Source organism: Poecilia mexicana, unplaced genomic scaffold (genome assembly GCF_051168715.1).
Source record: "Poecilia mexicana isolate PSO_F unplaced genomic scaffold, ASM5116871v1 scaffold_3, whole genome shotgun sequence".
Lineage (NCBI taxonomy): Eukaryota > Metazoa > Chordata > Actinopteri > Cyprinodontiformes > Poeciliidae > Poecilia > Poecilia mexicana.
In genome coordinates this window covers 18,121,540-18,140,931 of record NW_028263372.1, presented here as the reverse complement: position 1 = coordinate 18,140,931, position 19,392 = coordinate 18,121,540, and the positions used below count along the sequence as shown (strand labels likewise).

At 38.7% G+C, this 19,392-nt stretch overlaps 1 protein-coding gene across 1 annotated transcript; it reads left to right on the top strand.

Annotated features, from left to right (window-relative positions):
- Positions 1-1,401: 1,401 nt before the first annotated feature.
- Positions 1,402-13,063, top strand: slc17a6b (solute carrier family 17 member 6b). Its single transcript, XM_015002035.2, has 12 exons — positions 1,402-2,535; positions 3,974-4,229; positions 4,926-5,044; positions 6,552-6,666; positions 7,587-7,674; positions 7,790-7,876; positions 8,224-8,366; positions 8,468-8,617; positions 9,687-9,819; positions 10,186-10,296; positions 10,921-11,048; positions 12,245-13,063. Exons 1-12 carry the CDS (start codon positions 2,474-2,476, stop codon positions 12,584-12,586), a joined length of 1,734 nt encoding a protein of 577 aa, XP_014857521.1. The 5' UTR covers positions 1,402-2,473; the 3' UTR covers positions 12,587-13,063.
- The last annotated feature ends 6,329 nt before the right edge of the window (positions 13,064-19,392 follow it).

The following is a 19,392-nucleotide window of genomic DNA, read 5'->3' as shown; positions in this document are numbered from 1 at the left end:
TTCAAGAGGTCATTTGGTCTTTTCTGTGTGCTCATTTGATGCAAACCAACAAAAGTTGGTTTGGATTTCAAAAAGCAAAAAATGTCGGATAAACTTTTAAATGCAATTCCTTTTTTTTCTATCAGTAGGCAACACAACGAGAACAAGTTGATAAAATTATTCAGAATGCACAGAGGTTGAGGAAAATCGCATTTTCAGCATAATTCTTTAGGCACAAACAATAAATCAAAGCTATGAACCTCAAAGCCCAGGATCCATTAGAATGTATGTTTTTTTTGGATTTATTTTTTTCTAAAGTTCCTTGAGATGGCATAGATTGTAAATTAACAGAGATTCTAAGTCAAAATGAATAAACATTTTATATCAATTGCAGTTGCTGTTATTGGAAATGTTTTTCATTTCCTCGTGTTTTATCCATTGCTTTAAAATTGGACAAAAACCCTCCATCTCTTTACAGTTAAAACCAATTTTCCATCAGATAATCTCTGTGCAGGAATTGACTGAAATATGTCATTTTGGGAACTGGGCTTTTTTGGGGGGCTTTTTTTTGTGTGTGTGTGAGCTGAATTTAGAAATCATGATATATCCCTCAGCTGTTCATTTTTGATTGATGAACATATTTCTAAATAATTGGCAGACATTAAAGGGACCCTTGTTGTCTTTGCCCTGAAACACAGTGCCTTGATCAACAACAAATCACTATTTTATAGCTGTACAGAATATCCAAACTTATTTTGGAACTGGGGGAGGTGTTAACATAACTAACAACGTTTCCTTGTCATCCTTTTCACTGCCAGGAGCATGGAAATATTTCTTTCTTGAATTAAAGTTTGTGTCCAGTTTCTCTGCAACAAATTTCTAATTAAAACTGATAATGCTACAAAATGCTAAAGACTGATATTCAAGTTACACACAATGACTGGACAAAGATTTCAAATACTCAGAGAAATTGTGCGTAAAAAAAAAAAAAAAATTGTGATAATTTTCCCCAGAGGGGCTAAATAGAACAAACTACCATCAGATTATTGACAGGAAACGCACCTATAGAGTCACGATAGGTGAGAGTGAACATAGTATTTCATTAGTAATCTGACAATTTTTAAAAAATGAGTCAGAAAAACAGGTAGTCAAAACTTCCCCTTTCAGCCACCAGGTGGCAACCAATACCCACAAATGAGAAGAAAAGAGACCTTTGATTTATTTGCTGTAATTACTAATTATCAGAATTTCTTTCCTAACACTACATTTATTTATTTATTTATTTATTTATTTATTTATTTATTTATTTATTTATTTATTTATTTATTTATTTATAACTGCACAACCTTTATATGCCAATATTATTGTTTTATGATTATAATTGCCAATTCCAAATAAATGTTTGAATTTCCAAGGAGACAGGAGGATGATGACGCTTCCAAAATGAAGTTCGTTTGCCCTGTTGAAGATGTGATTGTCAGGGACAATGAGAATAGCAGAAATGCTTGAATTATTGATGGAATCCTGCGTTGGCGACAGGAGCTTGTTGAAGGGGGGGAAAGGGGGGTTGGGGTGGGTGATGGAGGTAGTTCAGTTCATCTGGTTACCATAGCACCGCCCTCGAGAGAGCTGCAGCTTTCATTTTTCGGGTTACTGTCCTTGATTTTTTTTTTTTTTTTTCATTTTTTATAAAACTGGGTATTGTCTGCATCCTCAGCTGCAGTCTGCATGTTAAATCAGGCTGTAAGGCAACATAAACACAATATATAGACATGTTCTGTAGCCATATATATATATATATATATATATATATATATATATATATATATATATATATATATATATATATATATATATATATGGCCATAAATGTAGTAAGCAGCTGGCCAGCGGTCAGGCGCGGAGCTGCTGTCGCTGACCTCGGTGCTGAACACGACGTCAGATGAACCTGCTCTCATCACAGGAGACACCATCCAGCCTCCCTCCCTCTTTGATTTAATGCTTCTGTTCCAACGCCCCATTTTTTTCTTATTTGGCTTTTTATATTTAGCACTTTCTCCTGCGGTACATGATTGCTTTGTTTAGTATTTTGTTGTTGTTGTTGTTGTTGTTGAACTCACTCTGCTCTCTCGCACGCTGCCGGCTCTCACTTTCACTCGCCTTTGGTTCGTGATGGCACTTTGTGCGGCTACTGTACTCCAGGCGGGAGGAGAGCTGCTGGCGGATGAAGGCGCGCACCTCGTTTGAATTCCTCTCTTTGTCAAAAGGTGTTTTCGTCACGAGGTTTTGTCACAATTGCGCTGAAAATTAAACTCGCCTGCTGGATCGTCGCCTCCCTGGGCTCAGACTCCCTCCACATCCGTTTTGTCGCTTTCCTGCCGCTAGCTGCGGCAGTCGGCCATCCTGCGCTGTAACATGATGCCGAGGCAGTAAAATTATTAGTATTATTATTATTTTTATTTTTAAAAGAACAGTCAACACACAAAGGCTGGACATGGAGTCCGTGAAGACAGGGGTCAAGGAATTTGCGGGGAAGACCCTGGGTCAGATGTACAGGTAGGGGCAGGCTTTTAAACTTAAATGTACGCTAATTTGCTGTATTTTTCCACAGCGCTGCATCGCTGTGGATGCATGGGTCAATTTAATGTTTTTTTTTTTTAATGGCTTACAGAGATCACTAGTCATGCCTCTGTAAGTGAGAATAAAATTATGTAATCCCAATGTGCGTGCATGTGTGCGTGTGTGCGATGTTTACAGAGCTCAGATGCCTCTGGATGAAGCGGCCTTTACATGAAGCTTATTGGCAGATTGGCTAAACGGGGCGCAAGGATTTCTTGATGTTTGCTGACAGTTTCCAAGTCAATACGATCCAGGATGTAACGAGGGCCTGCATCCACGAGCATGTTAAAATCACCCATTCCAACGAGCTTTTAAAAATATCTTAATGTTTTTTTGTTTGTTTGTTTGTTTTTTAACAATCCGGGAATTAAAAATTGTCCTTCATGTCCAGTCGAGTATGCATTTCTTTAGACTTACAGCTACATTTACACCAGTCCTTTTCCCTTCTGGATATATGTTCAGTTTTTTTTAGATATACATCTGCGCTCTCTGCACGTGAAGTTAAATTCATCTGAATTTCGTTGTGCTCAGGTAACGTCACGCTGTTCCCAAGGCCTCCCCGATTTTCGTTTCTTTTCGATTTTCTGGTTCCTTGCAGAGTAACTCTTATCGCGCAATCTACAGAGGATTTTAAGAGGGTGTGTGCAGCTGTTTTGTTCGTCCTTTCGCAATCGGCATTTTGCGCGTATCATTTGTAAATGAACGTGCTTTTGCTAAAAGGGAGCGTGGAGTTGGGGGCGGGGGGAGAGAGAGGAGTTTGAGGAAAGCCCACAGACGAGCGTCTGCAGGCTGCTGCTGCTGTCTCTGAATACTAATGAGCGTGAAAGTGTAAGGCTGCTGCAATGCGGTACAGTCAGGAACATTTTGATCCATTTTCAACTTGCAGGCCAAACTCTGTTATTTTGATTCTCTCCCCTTAGATTTCTTTTGATTATTGTTATTTTTGAGTAGATGCGGATGGGCCAATTTGACTTTGTACGTACTTGTGGTATTTCTTCTGTCTTTCAGTCCTCAACTTGATAACATCTGATTTTTTTTTATTTTTATTTTCCCCCCTCAATGGCACAGAAGAGAACAGTGTGTTCTGTAAAACACTGTTGCTCCAGAGGCCTCATCGGGCATTTGGGTCATTGTATTTCGCATTAAATTACATGAAATCTTTGGGATATCGCATTTAAAGCATCAGCCTACTGTAAAAGAAAGCATGCAGAAAAACGATGGTCTTCTAAAAAAAAAAAAAAAAAAAAAAAAAATCAAAATTTAAAATGATCTTGCGTTAAATTATTTCAAACGCCATCACCCGTCTCTTAATAAGGGATGTTTTTGTGAGTGAGGGACTCAGCAGGCGGTGTTTCCTTCACCTGACTGTCTGCAGGGTGATAGAAAGGAGGCAGAAAACCGGGGAGGTGATCGAGCTGACGGAGGATGGGCGGCCTCGGGAGGCCGCGGAGAAAAAGCCCCCGCTGTGTGACTGCACGTGTTTCGGTTTGCCGCGCCGCTACATCATCGCCATCATGAGCGGCTTAGGCTTCTGCATCTCCTTCGGCATCCGATGCAACCTGGGCGTGGCTATCGTGAGCATGGTCAATAACAGCACCATCCACCAGAACGGCAAGATCATCATCAAGGAGGTGTGTGACGACGGCAGACGCGCGATTTTACGCACGATAAAAGAGACACAGAGAGAGAAAAATCTGACTGAACATCCGTGAGATGATATTATTTGTTTTTGGTCAGGGGAGAAAAAAAAGGAGGGAACAGGGTGCGTTTCCCTCCCCAACAGGAGTCAAATAGGCCTTTTATTGCAATATGAGTCAACTGAATAATCCACTCAGTAATGCAATTAGCTTATCATCATTATTAATTAACGTGGAAATATGTAAACTTCAAAATGAATATAAAACGAAGGAGATCATATAAGGCCATGTTTATTGATAAAACAGACAAAAAATAATCCGTTTTATGTTGAACATGAATTTACAGCCTATTAGGCTGACTTTTTTTTTTTTTCTGAAACCGCACACTGGTGAATGACAAAACCATAAATGGTTAGTTTCACATATTTTTTTCATGTGTTTTGCACTCAAGTCCAACAATTATTCGATCACTAAAAGATTAAACAGGTTCATTTTGTTTTACTTGTTATAAGCCAGTATCTTATTTTTCATTTAGTGTCGTTACGCTTTTCTAATCGGATCGTTACTATTAAATTTTCCAGCTTGCATCAATATTTCATGATATGAGGAAAATCTGCAAAGTCATCTCTGCAACATGATCATTCCCCCCCAGCTAATCCAATTGTCCATATTTTCTTTTTTCCTCACCAGAAAGCTAAGTTCAATTGGGACCCGGAGACAGTGGGAATGATCCATGGATCCTTTTTCTGGGGCTACATTGTGACGCAAATCCCGGGAGGATACATTTCCTCGAGGCTGGCAGCAAATAGGTTGATCATTTTTCATAAATAATGACAAATATTATAAGAACAACCACAATACAAACACTCTCATTTGGTTAAAATGTAACTAAATATAACACGATTGTTTTTTTTTTCTTTTAAAGTAACACAAAATCATCTCTATTCTCCTCGTTTGTATGTAATGAATTATATTCCGAATGGTTTATATATATATATCTATATATATATCTATATATATATATATATATATATATATATATATATATATATATATATATATATATATATATATATATATATATATATATATATATATATCAATGCAGATATTAAACCATGTTTAATAATGCATGGTGAATACAGGGCAGTAAAATAGAGAATAACTGCAAGAAGCAGCAGACAGTACAGGCAGCGGGCTGGCGGCCCTGCAGCTCCTGGTGTCAAGGCTCCGTGCCACCTGTTAATGAGCTCCCTGGGGAGACCCGGGTCTAATCTGTCGCTCTCTCGGGGTATAGATACCAGACCCGTACTACTTGCCAAAGGCTTTTATTCCCCCGCCAATGTCTCGGTCATTGTAATTACGCATGACTTACTACACAGACACCCAGCAGTAGGCCCTTTACCATGACAGTGCAAATTTTATATATAAATATATACATATATATATAAAGAGGAAGTTTAAAAGAAAAGTTAGGCTTCTGAAATTAATATACAACATTGGGAAATATTCAACCAATGTGTGAATCCATAAGAAATTATCCCGATTTTCAGTGCAGGGAAAATATTGATATCTTCCTGTAACCTGATTGGCCATAGGCCTCTCCCCGCTTGATTGACGCGTGCGGTTTAATCTAATCATTTGGTCTCGTGCCCGACAGTGGCCTCCACCGGATTAGGGCTCGCCCCCCTCCACGTAAAGCTGAGTGCGGTGGGAGAACGTGCCAGAAATGACAAATGTGGGGTTTCAGTGGCTCGGATATAAACAGCCTAAACCTTCCGAAAGAAAAGTGGATATAAATTGCTCGTTTTAAATGTGCTTTTCTTGACTTTAGAGTCACAAAAAAAAAAGAGGCTAAAGAAACGGCCATTTTGTCCGTTTCTTTTGCGGGATATCGCACAGTATCCTGGAAATCAATCCCCCCACCCCACCCTATTGCTATCAAACGACATTACTCTGTTTTTTAAACTGTGGTTACCAAGCGACTGTGAGACCGGTAAGAGAGCACCGCAGCTTTTATTATTTATTTCTACGACGACGCTTAAAGAGGATGCGTGCAGCTTATCGTCACAAAATACGAACATGATCTGCAAAAAATATTTTTTTAACGTAAGGAAAAAACGTTAAATTACAGACGCTTTACTGTTTTGTAAAGACAAAAAAAAATTAATAAAAAGACCTCATGGCCAATTTATTTCATCAAATCCTTTCTCAGTTAAATAATGCAAGCTAAAAACCCATCAAGAAGCATTACTGTAATAATCAAAGTGCTAAAATGCCATTATTTTTTAATGTTTTTCCTCTTATTATTTACAGGGTGTTTGGTGCAGCTATTGTCCTCACCTCCACTCTCAACATGTTCATCCCCTCTGCTGCTCGAGTCCACTATGGGTGTGTTATTTTTGTCAGAATATTACAAGGACTCGTGGAGGTAAGATCGTCTAAATTTCTTCCACCTCCTCGTTTTGACTGGAAAGAACGTAAAACATAAAACGTAGCTTTGCTATGTTTCAATTCAATCCACCAGCAAAACAGTGCAGGGGCTGACTGTAGCATGCTTTCTGGATATGTAGCCAGAGGGAATTTGAGATGAGCATTATTGATCTGATCCACTACAGTTTGTTTTTGTAGGACATTCGAGCTCTCGTTCTTCGTACGTCATGCATTGTATCCTGGATACGCAGCATCAGCAGCATGCCGCCCCCCCGCCCCCACCTCCACCTGCACCTTAGAGATATATTAGAGGGAAAATTTTGATTTAAGTCACATCACTCCTTTGACTTTATTTTGAAAAAATAAGCCGGTAAACTTTGCCTGTTGTGTGCATTTCCAAATGTAGAAAAGCCCTCCGTGTTTTACAGTTCTGATATTTTTTAAACACAAAATGAGAACGGGAAATACATTTTAATTCATTATTTAGTCCTTTAAAGACTGACTGCTTTCTACACTGTTCTGCTACAAGAAGACAGAACATGCAGACTGTAATTTCCACAATTTCTTCTATTTAGCAGTTGATAAACATTTGACATCCAGAGACCTGCTTTGCTCCATAAACTGCTCATCAGGTGCTCAGTTTGTTCATGGTTATAGCAGGGGTGAAAATGTTAATTTCTGTTAGTTATTGTGCTTGTTCAGCTTCATGTGTGGGCAGGGCTTTCCAGGATAGACTGCAAGAGTACCTCAGAGTCAACTAAACGCAACATACTGCAAATATCATGTACTGTAATGTATATTTACAATACACAACTGTATGCAAACAAGTGAATATAACTAGCTTGTGATTTAAAATAAAGCTGGTGCCTTTGTATGAATGGACTAAGTTAATAGTGACCCTCATTGTGGTGTGTTCAGGGAGTGACTTACCCAGCCTGTCACGGCATCTGGAGCAAGTGGGCTCCACCACTAGAAAGGAGCCGCCTGGCTACCCTCTCATTTTGTGGTAAACAGACATTTTCCTATATAAACACACTGCTGACCTGTACATCTGAATCTGTTATAATGTTCACCATGTCTAATCGTAAATGCGTCAATGTTCTTGTGTTGTTGTTTGTTAGGCTCTTATGCTGGTGCTGTGATAGCGATGCCTCTGGCTGGGATCCTGGTCCAGTACACAGGATGGTCCTCAGTGTTTTATGTATACGGCAAGTAAATGGATGAATGGACGCGTTCTGCTCATATTCAGGCGGAGGTGTTTCTAAGCTCTAGATTCTGACAGCTAAAGAGTCCAGTGAAAGTCAAACGGATTTATCCAGGCAGACTGAGTATTGATTTCCCTCCCCGTTGTTTTGGTTTGTCAATAAACAGCCCCCTGTCTTTCCCTCCAGACTGGATACAGTTAGCTCTCCTGTCTGGGTTTTTTTTTCTTTATTTCTTCTTCTCTGGCATTTCGGTTGACACATCCTCCAAATATGCTCGCATTTGAGGTCAAGATTATCTGCAGTACTTAATCTGTGATTAACCAAAGATTTTAAATATGTTCCTCTATCAGGATGCTTCGGTATTTTCTGGTACATGTTCTGGATCCTTGTGTCTTATGAGAGCCCTGCTGATCACCCTTCCATCACTGATGAAGAGCGCGTCTACATAGAGGAGAGCATTGGAGAGAGTGCCAAGCTGATGGGTCCGTCAGAGGTAGAAATCAAAACTGCACATAAAAATGACTTTCTGGTTTTTATTTGTTTCTCAGCTGTCTGTTTCTATTTATAAATCAATCAATTTTTTATGATTTCTAGAAATTCAAGACCCCTTGGAGGAAGTTCTTCACCTCTATGCCTGTCTATGCAATCATTGTGGCAAACTTCTGCAGGAGCTGGACCTTCTACCTGCTGCTCATCAGTCAGCCTGCATACTTTGAGGAAGTGTTCGGCTTTGAGATAAGCAAGGTGGGCCGTGTTGCATAAACATAAAGCATAATTAAATGACCAAGTAAATCATGCTTCAGCTAATGTAGGTGGTGGACATGCTCTATGTGTAATTGCATTATTAATAAGGGGAAATGCAACCAGTTTAACTTGGTGTACAAAGGGGCAATATTGCAATTTATTTATTTGTTTACAATATCCCTGACAGCCCACTCAGCATTTTGTTTTTCGGTAAACAATCAAATGACTTTGATATTGATGACGTTTAATGAGAAATTTTCTGAATTTGCATACTTGGAGAAAAAACTTTCCAGATGCCTTTGGAGTGTTGTTCTAGGTTTTTATCTTTGGACACAGGCTACACTGTAAAAACCCCCAAAACAAAACAAAACAAAAAGCATACCTCTCTAATTTATGGTAAAATGTCGGCAGCTGTGGTTGCCAGAATTTTACCTATAAATATGGATTTAGTCATATTATACAAGACATTTTTTACAGTCCTCCTTCTACAGTTCAGTATTGATGTTATTTTCTTTCTTTATTTGGTTATGTTTTATCTTAACATTTATTTGAGAGGCCTGAAAAAATGTCTCCAAACTCAAGCAGAAGGCATATGGAAAGACTCATTTTAAAAAGATAAATCATTCTTCTATAAATGATTAACAAAAGAACCTTCTGGGTTCTGTGTGAGTTCTTTGTTTTTCCCCAAAACCTTAAAACATAAACATTCAGATGCTGTAGCCATATTATTAAAGTGTGACAGAAAACGTGTGGAAAAAGCAGCTGATGTCTAAGAAGACTTGGAACTACAGGTGATTAAATCATTTTGGAAACTCGCTGTGTTAACACTCCCACAAGCAGACGCCAAGAAAATGTTCTTTTTAAACCTCAATGTCAGTCATAATTCCAAAAAAACAAACTAAATAAAGAAATATCTGTTTGCAAAGGCAACAATAAAAGAGGAATGGTCATTTGCATTCAAATTTTTCTAATTTAAATGCTTGAGTGCAGATTTAATCTGCATCTTAAAGTTGGTTTTGTTCTGTTTTCATAGGGACAGTAGATGATTAAACGTTTTTCTTATTTACAGGTGGGCATACTCTCTGCCCTCCCTCACTTGGTGATGACCATCATCGTGCCCATCGGCGGTCAGCTGGCCGACTACCTGCGCAGCAGGAACATCTTGACAACAACCACTGTCAGGAAAATAATGAACTGTGGAGGTGAGAAAGCTGAACCGCGGATGAATGAAAAAGAAAAAAAAAATCATTTTCACACTTCTCTTGCTCAGCCACAGGGTGTTACTTTCACAGTTGGGTTATTTTTTTTTCCTGCCTGGTCAGATGGATTTTAGAGATGAGTTTGTTTGTATTTTTGTAAAATCTGTCTGTACAATACCTGAAGTTCTCAGGTTGACTCGTTCTGTGAGTGTGGGTCACTGTGCATTGATTTCATATCTGTCAGCTATGTAATTGAGTGCAGAGCATGTATCATGCTTAATTCAATTGGCACCGCGATGACCAGCGAGTGGCCCCCGGGCTTTTTGTGTACTTTGCGCACGTGTGACCCGCTGTCTCTCTTCCTGCTAGGATTTGGCATGGAGGCCACATTGCTGCTGGTGGTGGGGTATTCCCACAGCAAAGGGGTGGCAATTTCCTTCCTTGTGCTGGCAGTGGGCTTCAGTGGATTTGCCATATCAGGTTTGTGATATGTTCCTAAACGTGTTACAAGAGACAGACAAATTATGACACAATGCTCGGTTTTGATCAAATCGCTTTACCGTATTTGTAGTGCCTACTTATATTCTAGATGTCATGTAAAGGTATCCTTTTTTTGATGAATAAATTGAAATTTTTGTCTGTGTACATTAGACTGTATTCCTTTTACCTTCCAGTCATTCAACAGATCTCAAAGCTCATGTTTTTGTTCAGTGCAAAGGAAGCAAAGGATCCAGAGGTCTGTGTGCAAAATCAGTTTCTTTCCTCTTGCTCTCAAGCTTTCTGCCAGAGTCTTTAATAATTCAGTGCAAGCTGTCTCGGGGGATACGCCAGGCAGGCGGCGTGCAGCAGCTCAGGAGGACACTTACTCATTCAGCCAGTCAGAGAGGGGGGAGGGAGGTGTTGAGAGTCGTTGCCTATTTCTGCAACAAGATGGTCTGCATTTGTGCTGCTTTTATCTTCAGCTTTACTCAGTGCATTCTGTCACACTAGCTCCCTAAATACAGTAGCTAAATATGACTAACTGAACTTGTTTCCTAAAAAAAACAAAAAAAAGATAAATGGGTCTGCGGTGTTTTAATTTCATGTTACATTTAATACCACCAGGCTTTAATGTGAACCATCTGGACATCGCTCCTCGTTATGCCAGTATCCTAATGGGCATCTCTAATGGTGTTGGTACCTTGTCTGGGATGGTGTGCCCTCTAATTGTTGGTGCTATGACAAAGAACAAGGTAAATCCCTATTCTCTGCCGGTGAACATAACAAACATCCCAGATTAAAAAAATATCCTGAAGGATTCTTGACATTCTTGAATGAAATAATTACATTCCTATGCTTATTATTATTAAATGTTTAAACATAAAAAAAAACAATGTGGCGAGTCATAGTTTAGACATTACATGAAATAAAACTTCACCTGCAGATTGAGCTTAATCCAGCTAAAGAACTGCAAGTCAGCTAACAAGCTATCAGCTTGATCTACTGAAACCAGTTCCAAAGTGGAGTTTTGTCATCTTAAAGCAGATGCAGTTAAAAATGTTGATGTTAATGATTTGCACTAATTTACATAGAAATATAGTTTACAGATAATACCATGCTGGCATGTGGTCTGTTACAAATGCCATAAAATAAATACAAAACAGAATGTGTGAAGAGTAATTGAACAGGAAAACCATCTGATGAAAAAGTAATATGAAGTCAAGTCTTCCATAAAAAAAAGCCAAAACTATTCGTACTTCTGGCTGCTTTAGCCTTAAGTAAGTAATCATTTAATTTTACAAACAATTTTTCTTTTACATTTTTTACTAGAAGTAATATTAACATTTGGTGAGGCCCAGAGCCTTGATTTGAATCTGATGGCGAATCTATGGGGAGAGCAAAACATTGGGGTTATGGTAAGGAGGCATTTCAACTTCTGAAATATGGAGATTATCACCAAAGATGAATCTTCAAAAAGCCATTGGCCTTTTTTTAATGAAAACAGTTTGAGTGCCGAAACTCTCAGGATATTTGCATTGGTCATTGACAAGGTTATAAGAGATTTTATAGCCTTGTCATGATACTTATGAATATTTATTTAATCATTTTTAATTATTGTTGACGGTTAAGCTGAGACGTACAAATTTCCATCCTTTGGGGGATCAATAAAGAATTATTATTATTATCATTATTATTATTATTATTATTATTATTATTATTATTATTATTATTATTATTGAAAACTGTGTCACTTGAATAAATGGTGATTAATGTTTTTTTTTTTTTTGTAACAACTTCTCTTTGCCAGCACATGGTCACAAGAGGAAATGTTTAAATAGGAACAGAATAAATTGTTGCCAGAAATAGTAAAGGACTGTTTGTCTTATTCTGGTTGCTACCTCAGTATTTTCTGGAAAATAAATGTGATATTTTTCTTTCTTTGCGTCAGACTCGAGAAGAGTGGCAGTACGTATTCCTGATAGCCTCCATGGTGCACTACGGAGGAGTGGTCTTCTATGGGATCTTTGCCTCTGGAGAGAAACAGCCGTGGGCCGACCCGGAACTCACTAGTGAGGAAAAATGTGGCTTCATTGATGAGGATGAGTTGGCGGAGGAGACTGGTGACATCACCCAGAGTTACGGAGCTTTTGGGGGTGCAGCCAAAACTTACGGTGCGACCACACAGGTGAATGGAGGCTGGGCAACCGGCTGGGAGAAGACGGAGGAGTACGTTCAAGAGGAAGCACAGGAAGGAGGCTACGGATACAGGCAGGAAGAAGGGTATTCTTAGGCCAAACACGAAGTTTGTGACACATGAGTTGACTTTGTTTCCCCGGGTTTCCAGAGTGTACGTCTGTTTTAGTCCTAAGAATATCAACAAATGAGAAACAAGAAAAGCTACAATCTATTGTCTTATTGTTTGCACAGAAAAACCCTAAAAAATTATCAATTAAGTGTAAAAATTACTAATATATATAAATATATATATATAAGAAGAATAATACAACATTTGATGACTAGAGGTGTAGCACATATCAATTTGGCAGTATGTAAATGTACTATTATGCATATTAATAATAGATATTTATTTGGAGTGCAAATGTGTGTAAACTTGTACATGTTCATCCCATCAGCTGAGGCTTTCTGACCACACCGAAGCCTGTAGGATTACATGAAAAGCACACTGGTCAGCTAAACATGTAGTGAACAACATCCAAGAAGCCAGCCACCTCAGTGTAGAAATATGTTAATACATAGCACTGTAAACAGAAACTAAATTCTCTGCTGTTATAGATTGTATTGTATCTCTTCTGAAAAGCGTGTCCTTGCAGTGCACCAATATGATTTATTTTCCTGTCACTGGCTTTTGGATGCGAATGACCTGTAGATTAGAGATTCAGCAAGTAACAAATTGATGTTGATGAACGTTTCGGTTAAACATGAGGTTACTGAAATGTTTTTACTTGTTGTCAGTTTGATAACTGAGCACATCTGCAGTTTACGGTTTGATTTCTGCAAACCATTACGTCATAATGTGCTTTATTCCAGTAATTATTCTGCCAAACCACACCGAGATCAACTAATGCATTCTTAAAAGAGTTATTTCAAGTCAAACCTATTAGATAGAAATATTAAAGAGTAAATATACATGAGTTTGAGGATTAAATATGCACCACGTGGGACCAAGATGTCAATGGTCAAACTCGGCCTTAAAATGGGTTCGTGCAATGAAAAAGTAAAAGAAATGACCAAACTCAGTATGGAAATAGTGATATTACAGGGCCAAAAACCTCAAAATGTTTATTGAAAATAAAAAATAATCTTCCCAACGGAGCAAAATAAATATGCATACAGATGCTGAGGAGGTAGGTAACTTTGAATGCATATTGTTAGGGTGCCTACTGGAATACAGCAGGACACTGGAGATTAAAACTGAATAGAACCATAATATTAAACATTCATGACATTCAGGGTAATTTCTTGTGTTTTGTTTTATACAGTTTTTATATTTCAGTTAATTAAGGTAAATTGTTTCTTTAAGCTATTGGCAGAGCATCCTTTCTTTACAATATATGTATTTAAATAAGAGTAAAAAACAGTTTAAATGTCATGCAATGTAATTTTGCGTGTTATTCATCATACAGTTTGAGACCAGTTGGCACAAATCTAAATATTCACATTTTTTCCCATCATTTTTCCTCTTTTTTTTACCATCTTGTTGAAGGTAAACAAAAGTTGGATGAGTTAATATGTTAAGATTAATACAGAAGTTATGAACATTCCTACACAAGTATTTGGTATTTGTTTACATATACGCTTACGACATTTTACCAGAATAAAATATTTTTATTTATAGAATGAATATACAGTTAAAGTGGCAATCACTGCTATGTAAAATTTTATTCTTTTTTAAACTTCTGATTGTTTTTTTTTTCTTCCCCCACTATTGAATGGAAGTAAGAATGGACATGTTATGCTTCACTGACAGTTGTAAAACTATTGCCTTTATGTTTGGAAATCTGGGGAGAAGTTTTCTATGGAGCCCTGCAGGTGGCAGGAGTTTATGAAAACATCCACCTATTCTGTGTCCTAAGATGTGGAAAATATTTTCTGTAGTTTAGGAAGTTATGGCTAAGTTTTTTCTTCCAAGCTCGAAAACTTCTTAAGTTGTCAAACCAAACACAAAGGTGGAGAAGTCATATTATGACATTACAAAGAATAAAGTGAACTCAAACTAGAAATTATACATCAGACCAAAATTATACATGCATGTGTGTTTCCATACATAAACCTCTGATTACATTTCACAAGTCTTGAACACCCTCTGCCTTTTTTTAAATGCTGGAGTTTAGATTACTTTAATTTTCCTCCACTCTGCTCAACCTACAGATGACTAAACTGAGAGGACGTTTGAAGAGCTTTTTTCTTTGTCTCTGTCTGGGCACCATGTGTTTCTCCCTGGAAAGAACAAACAACATGCATTACAATCATCTTTGATTTTCCTTCCACACTTTCACTGACAACGTCTGAATGGGGCCAACTTGATTTGTTTTTGTCACTTGTTTGTGAAGACCTGTTGTCAGCACAATGTAGATGTGTGTGGATGTGTATTTATGCATGGAACAAAGTGAAATTTGTACATATTTGTATGTCCATTCGTCTCTGTTTCTTTTAAACTCGTCTTTGTCTCAGAAACTGTTACTGATGCTTCGATTTCTTTGCACAATTAACCAAAGGTACATAAAAAACAAACAAACAAACAAAAGAACACAACAAAATGAAGCTTTATTTCAGCCGAAAGTCTAATGTTTCAAGGTAGAACAGGCCCTCAACAACGAGGCTCCACCACAGTTAGCCAGTAGTGTGCAGGTGATACCAAACACCCCTCAGTGTACAAAGCAATAAATTCATAGTAACAGCTCTGATCAGATGTCACAGACCGTTTTGATTTTGCATATTTTTTATGCATTTGTTTAGAAGTCGTGTTTTTAAATGTAGAAAACAAACACTTGTAAAGAAAATCTATGTGTGTAAATATATAGTAATAGAGTCCAACACAAACAGCTTTGATGAGAAAGCGTCAATGCGTTTGTGAACGGGCTGCTCACCAGATGAGAATGATAAAAAAGAGCTCCACCTGAGAGGTGGGCGCTCTTCTTGTTTTCTGATTTTTTATTTTTTTTTGCTTTGGTGTCGTCCACACTGAATGTGTTGCTGTGCTGCTGTTCTTCCTCTCTGTTTCACTCTTTGTCTCTCTCTCTCTTTCTCTTTCACTCTCTTTCTCTCTCTGTCCGCCTCCCCGATTTTCCTCTGCATTTAGTTTGATTAATGTCTTTGATTCGGTAGACGGACTCTCCCTCCATCAAACCCCACGTGTATCCCTTCCCTTGTACAGCATTTCACTGTCACTATGTTCACTGACATTGCAGCTGGAGTCTAAACGTGCGATTTTAGACAAAAACGACAAATGTGCAACATGAAATAGTGAGAAGTTTCCTGTTTTTGTGCCTAAGAGTTACTGCGTGATTATATGCTTCTGTTGGTGTGTAAATTGAGAGGTTTGTAGATGTCAAAATGAAATAATCTATTTCCTTTTTTGATATAAAAGAAAAGTAAACAAACCTGTGTTTGCTTGGAGTATCTGTGTCAACAAGTGCAGTAAGTGCAGCTGCTTTGTGCTTTATGTTTAAGTTTATAGTATGATCATGTTTAGACAAGTCACTTATTTACACTTTGGCAATCACAGAGCTACAATATGAATTATTTGGACTGCAAATCCAATATTCACTTTCCACTTTAAGCTGTTCTTTTCCTGAGGGAACTGTCTACCTCCTTAGCTACTAAATATTTCAGTGCCAAATGGAGTCTACAAAAAACCCAGTTAGTAACCGCTGCAAGAAGCTTCATTACACAGAACAATTAGTCAAAGCTCATTACCTACATGAAACACTGGCTGTTTTCTGTGTTTTTAGTTCACCATGGCACTAAATGCCCTAAAACCAAACGTACTTTATAAATTCATAAAGTGTGTTCCTACTGTATTTCTGCATTTCAACTGCTTGGCAACACCTAAAATACGATGAAACAATAATCAACGCTCTTATTGAGTAAAATGATGTGGAAATATCATTAGGCAAGGATCTCTGTCAGTCTGAGCAGATCCAGAGGCTACAGGAAGTGCGCAGTTAATGGCTGCCCTCCTTCTCCGTCTGTGAAATCAATAGGGTCGGTCCCCGGTGTTCGGCTGGACCTATTGACCACTCCAAGTTCTTAATGGAGATGAGAGGAAGGGGGAGCACTTATTGAGCTATTTGGACGTGTTGTGATTTGTGATCTGGCTGCAAACTCTGCCTGCAAATCTCACACATGTTCTGGACAATCAGAAATATCACAGCAAAAGAATCCTTTAAACTGAGCATGCATACAAATATGCAGTTTTAAATGATTTTAGTAGAAACGCATATTGAAAAAAACTCAAATTAGCCAGATTAATCAGGTAATGTTCAGGGGCTGTTGGAGTTGTCTCATCTGATTAATGGCATTAATTTATTTATACTGGGTCACTAGAGTAATAAGTGCAGAAAGGAAATATTCCTCTTCCCAGTGTCACTCTCTAGCTTGTTTTGAGGAGATCCAAAGGTGTTTACAGACGAGAAAGATACACAGTCCCTCTAGTGCATTCTGCTCCAACACTCCTTAATCAAACACCTGATTACCTTCTTGGCATGTCAGCACGTTTTGTAACAGTCTGGTCACTAACCATTTATTTGATTGAGTTGCATTGGAGCAGAGATGCATTTACAAGTTGCAGGACAGTGGCATTTGAGACCTGGGGTTGCAATTCCCAGGTCTAGTGAGCTTTGAGTCCAATCCATGGTCTCCTTTCAGTAGGAAACGTCCAAAAACACTCTAAAGGAAGATTTTCAAATTGGATGCCCAATACCACTTTAACTGACTACTTATAATATGAAGCTGCAGTGGTTCTCTTCCCATCAACACACTAACTTAAAAGTAGAGACAGACACCCTAAGATACACATTTCATCACTGTGGTGAAAAGGAGAGGTTAAAGTACTATTATTGTTCTAGAGACTTTCTTGATTTGGATCCTTTGTAAAAAAAAACAACAACAACAAACAGTTTGTTAGGTGAAGGCTGTGGTAAAATGTGGCTCAAGAACTCAGATATCAATAATGCAAAACAACGGAAAACGTCTTGCACTGGGCGAGAAAAATCTAACCTTGAATGAAGTGTTGAATGGCTCCAGAAACAAAAACGTCATTCTGGCTCTCGGGAGATATAAGATATTGTGTTTCCTATTTGTGTGAAGCTGCATTAAGTATAGATGTTTTACCATCAAAATACATCTCTTCAAACATCGTATTTCTGCCACATTTGTCATTAACCACCGGATGCATTAAGTAAAGGTCAATCTTAGTAATCTGTTGGAGGATGAATTCGTTTTAATAAGGAGAAACAATGTGTCATTCTAATTCTTACATTCATCGCTTAAGGAATATAGTTCAGTCCACAGGCATGCCGCCTGACAACACTGACGTCTGCAGGAGCTTTGTAAGGTGACTCAGAGATCAGATTGATGCACAACATCTGAACCAGGTAATATTAAAAACATGCTCCTTATGTCTGTTTTAGGCTATGTGTGTGCACACGTGTGTGCGTGTGCTTTATTGTGAGTCTTTTCCTGTCTCAGTTCACTGCATGAGTTAATTTGACAAGCTCAATAAACGTGTCACCACTCAGCCCTAAACTGTTTTCTCACAGTCAACCAGCCTTAACCGTCATGCTGTCCCATTACATTTGGGTGGAGGTGACCCATAAATGTTTGTGGCCATCGACTCACCAATAAATTACATTAAAACACACAACAGAAATGTTTGGGGGGGTGGGAAAAGAGACAGCCTATTGCAACTTGATGTGATGAAACTGAGACTCTAAATTATTTTAAAAATACGGCGTGTGGGTGTGTCCGTCCCAGACCGAGAGAATGAGTTAACATATGTTGAGCCATTTTAATGATTGTTCGAGAGAGGGTAGGGGCAGGTGCTGCTTTGGCCTCAAGGGATTTGGAGAATGAGAAGGGAAGGAGGGGATTTAGGAAAGTGGAACCTGATGCCAAAATCACTCTTTAATGACAGAACGAGGGGTAGGGGGGGTTCACGACGTCATGCTCGACCTCCTGAGGTCTGGTGTGGCTCATAAATAAAGCTCTGATTTGCACGGTGCCATTCCAGCAACCCTAAGCAGGCTGCAAGACGACAACAAACATTTCTCTTGATTACATGTCAAATTCGGATGAGAGTGGTTTACTACTTCTCGCAGCTCCTGAAACTCTCGGGCGTTACTAATGCAATCTTTCTACTTCTCACTGCAAAGAGAGTTTTACTGTGTTGGTTTCAGATCTCTAACGCAACTTATGCTGCGTTGCATGGTCACACACGCCCACGTGTGAGCTGTCCAAGGTGCTCACAGAGGAATGACTGCGTTAACACCATCTGTTCTGAGAGTTTACACAAAGACGTGGAGAACGCAGACAGAACTCAACATACCACCACAGGACTGAAACCTCGAGAATATTTCTATCTAGAAAATGCACTTCTATAGGCTCATTCAGGATAACAGTTACCCCCGACCTGGATCAGTGCTGATTGGTTGAAAAAATAGAGGCAAGTTCCTCCTCCCGTATGACACAGGAAACACAATAGGCTGCACATCCCAGCCTTCGGCGCTGTAACCATACAGCCAGTATATATTTAGCTAGCCCCCAATGTCAAACGCTCTCTCCCACCACCTCCTTCTTCTGTTCTGCTCATGTGATTTTGACCATCATGTCAGGAAATGCGTCATCGGTTCGTCAAGGGGGGAGCCTCTGGGGCGAGGCACTCTAATATTAGGAATTCAAACACACTCCATCTTACACCAAATAGTAATGATGCAAGATCATGTGCAAAGACCTGAGAAATACGAATGCAGTGCAAATAAGTGTCTCTCTTGCATTGCTTTAGAAAAGCAATAGAAATTGCTTTTCATGAACACAAAGCTTGTTATCTGCTTTCATAGATTTCTCTTATTTTTGTTT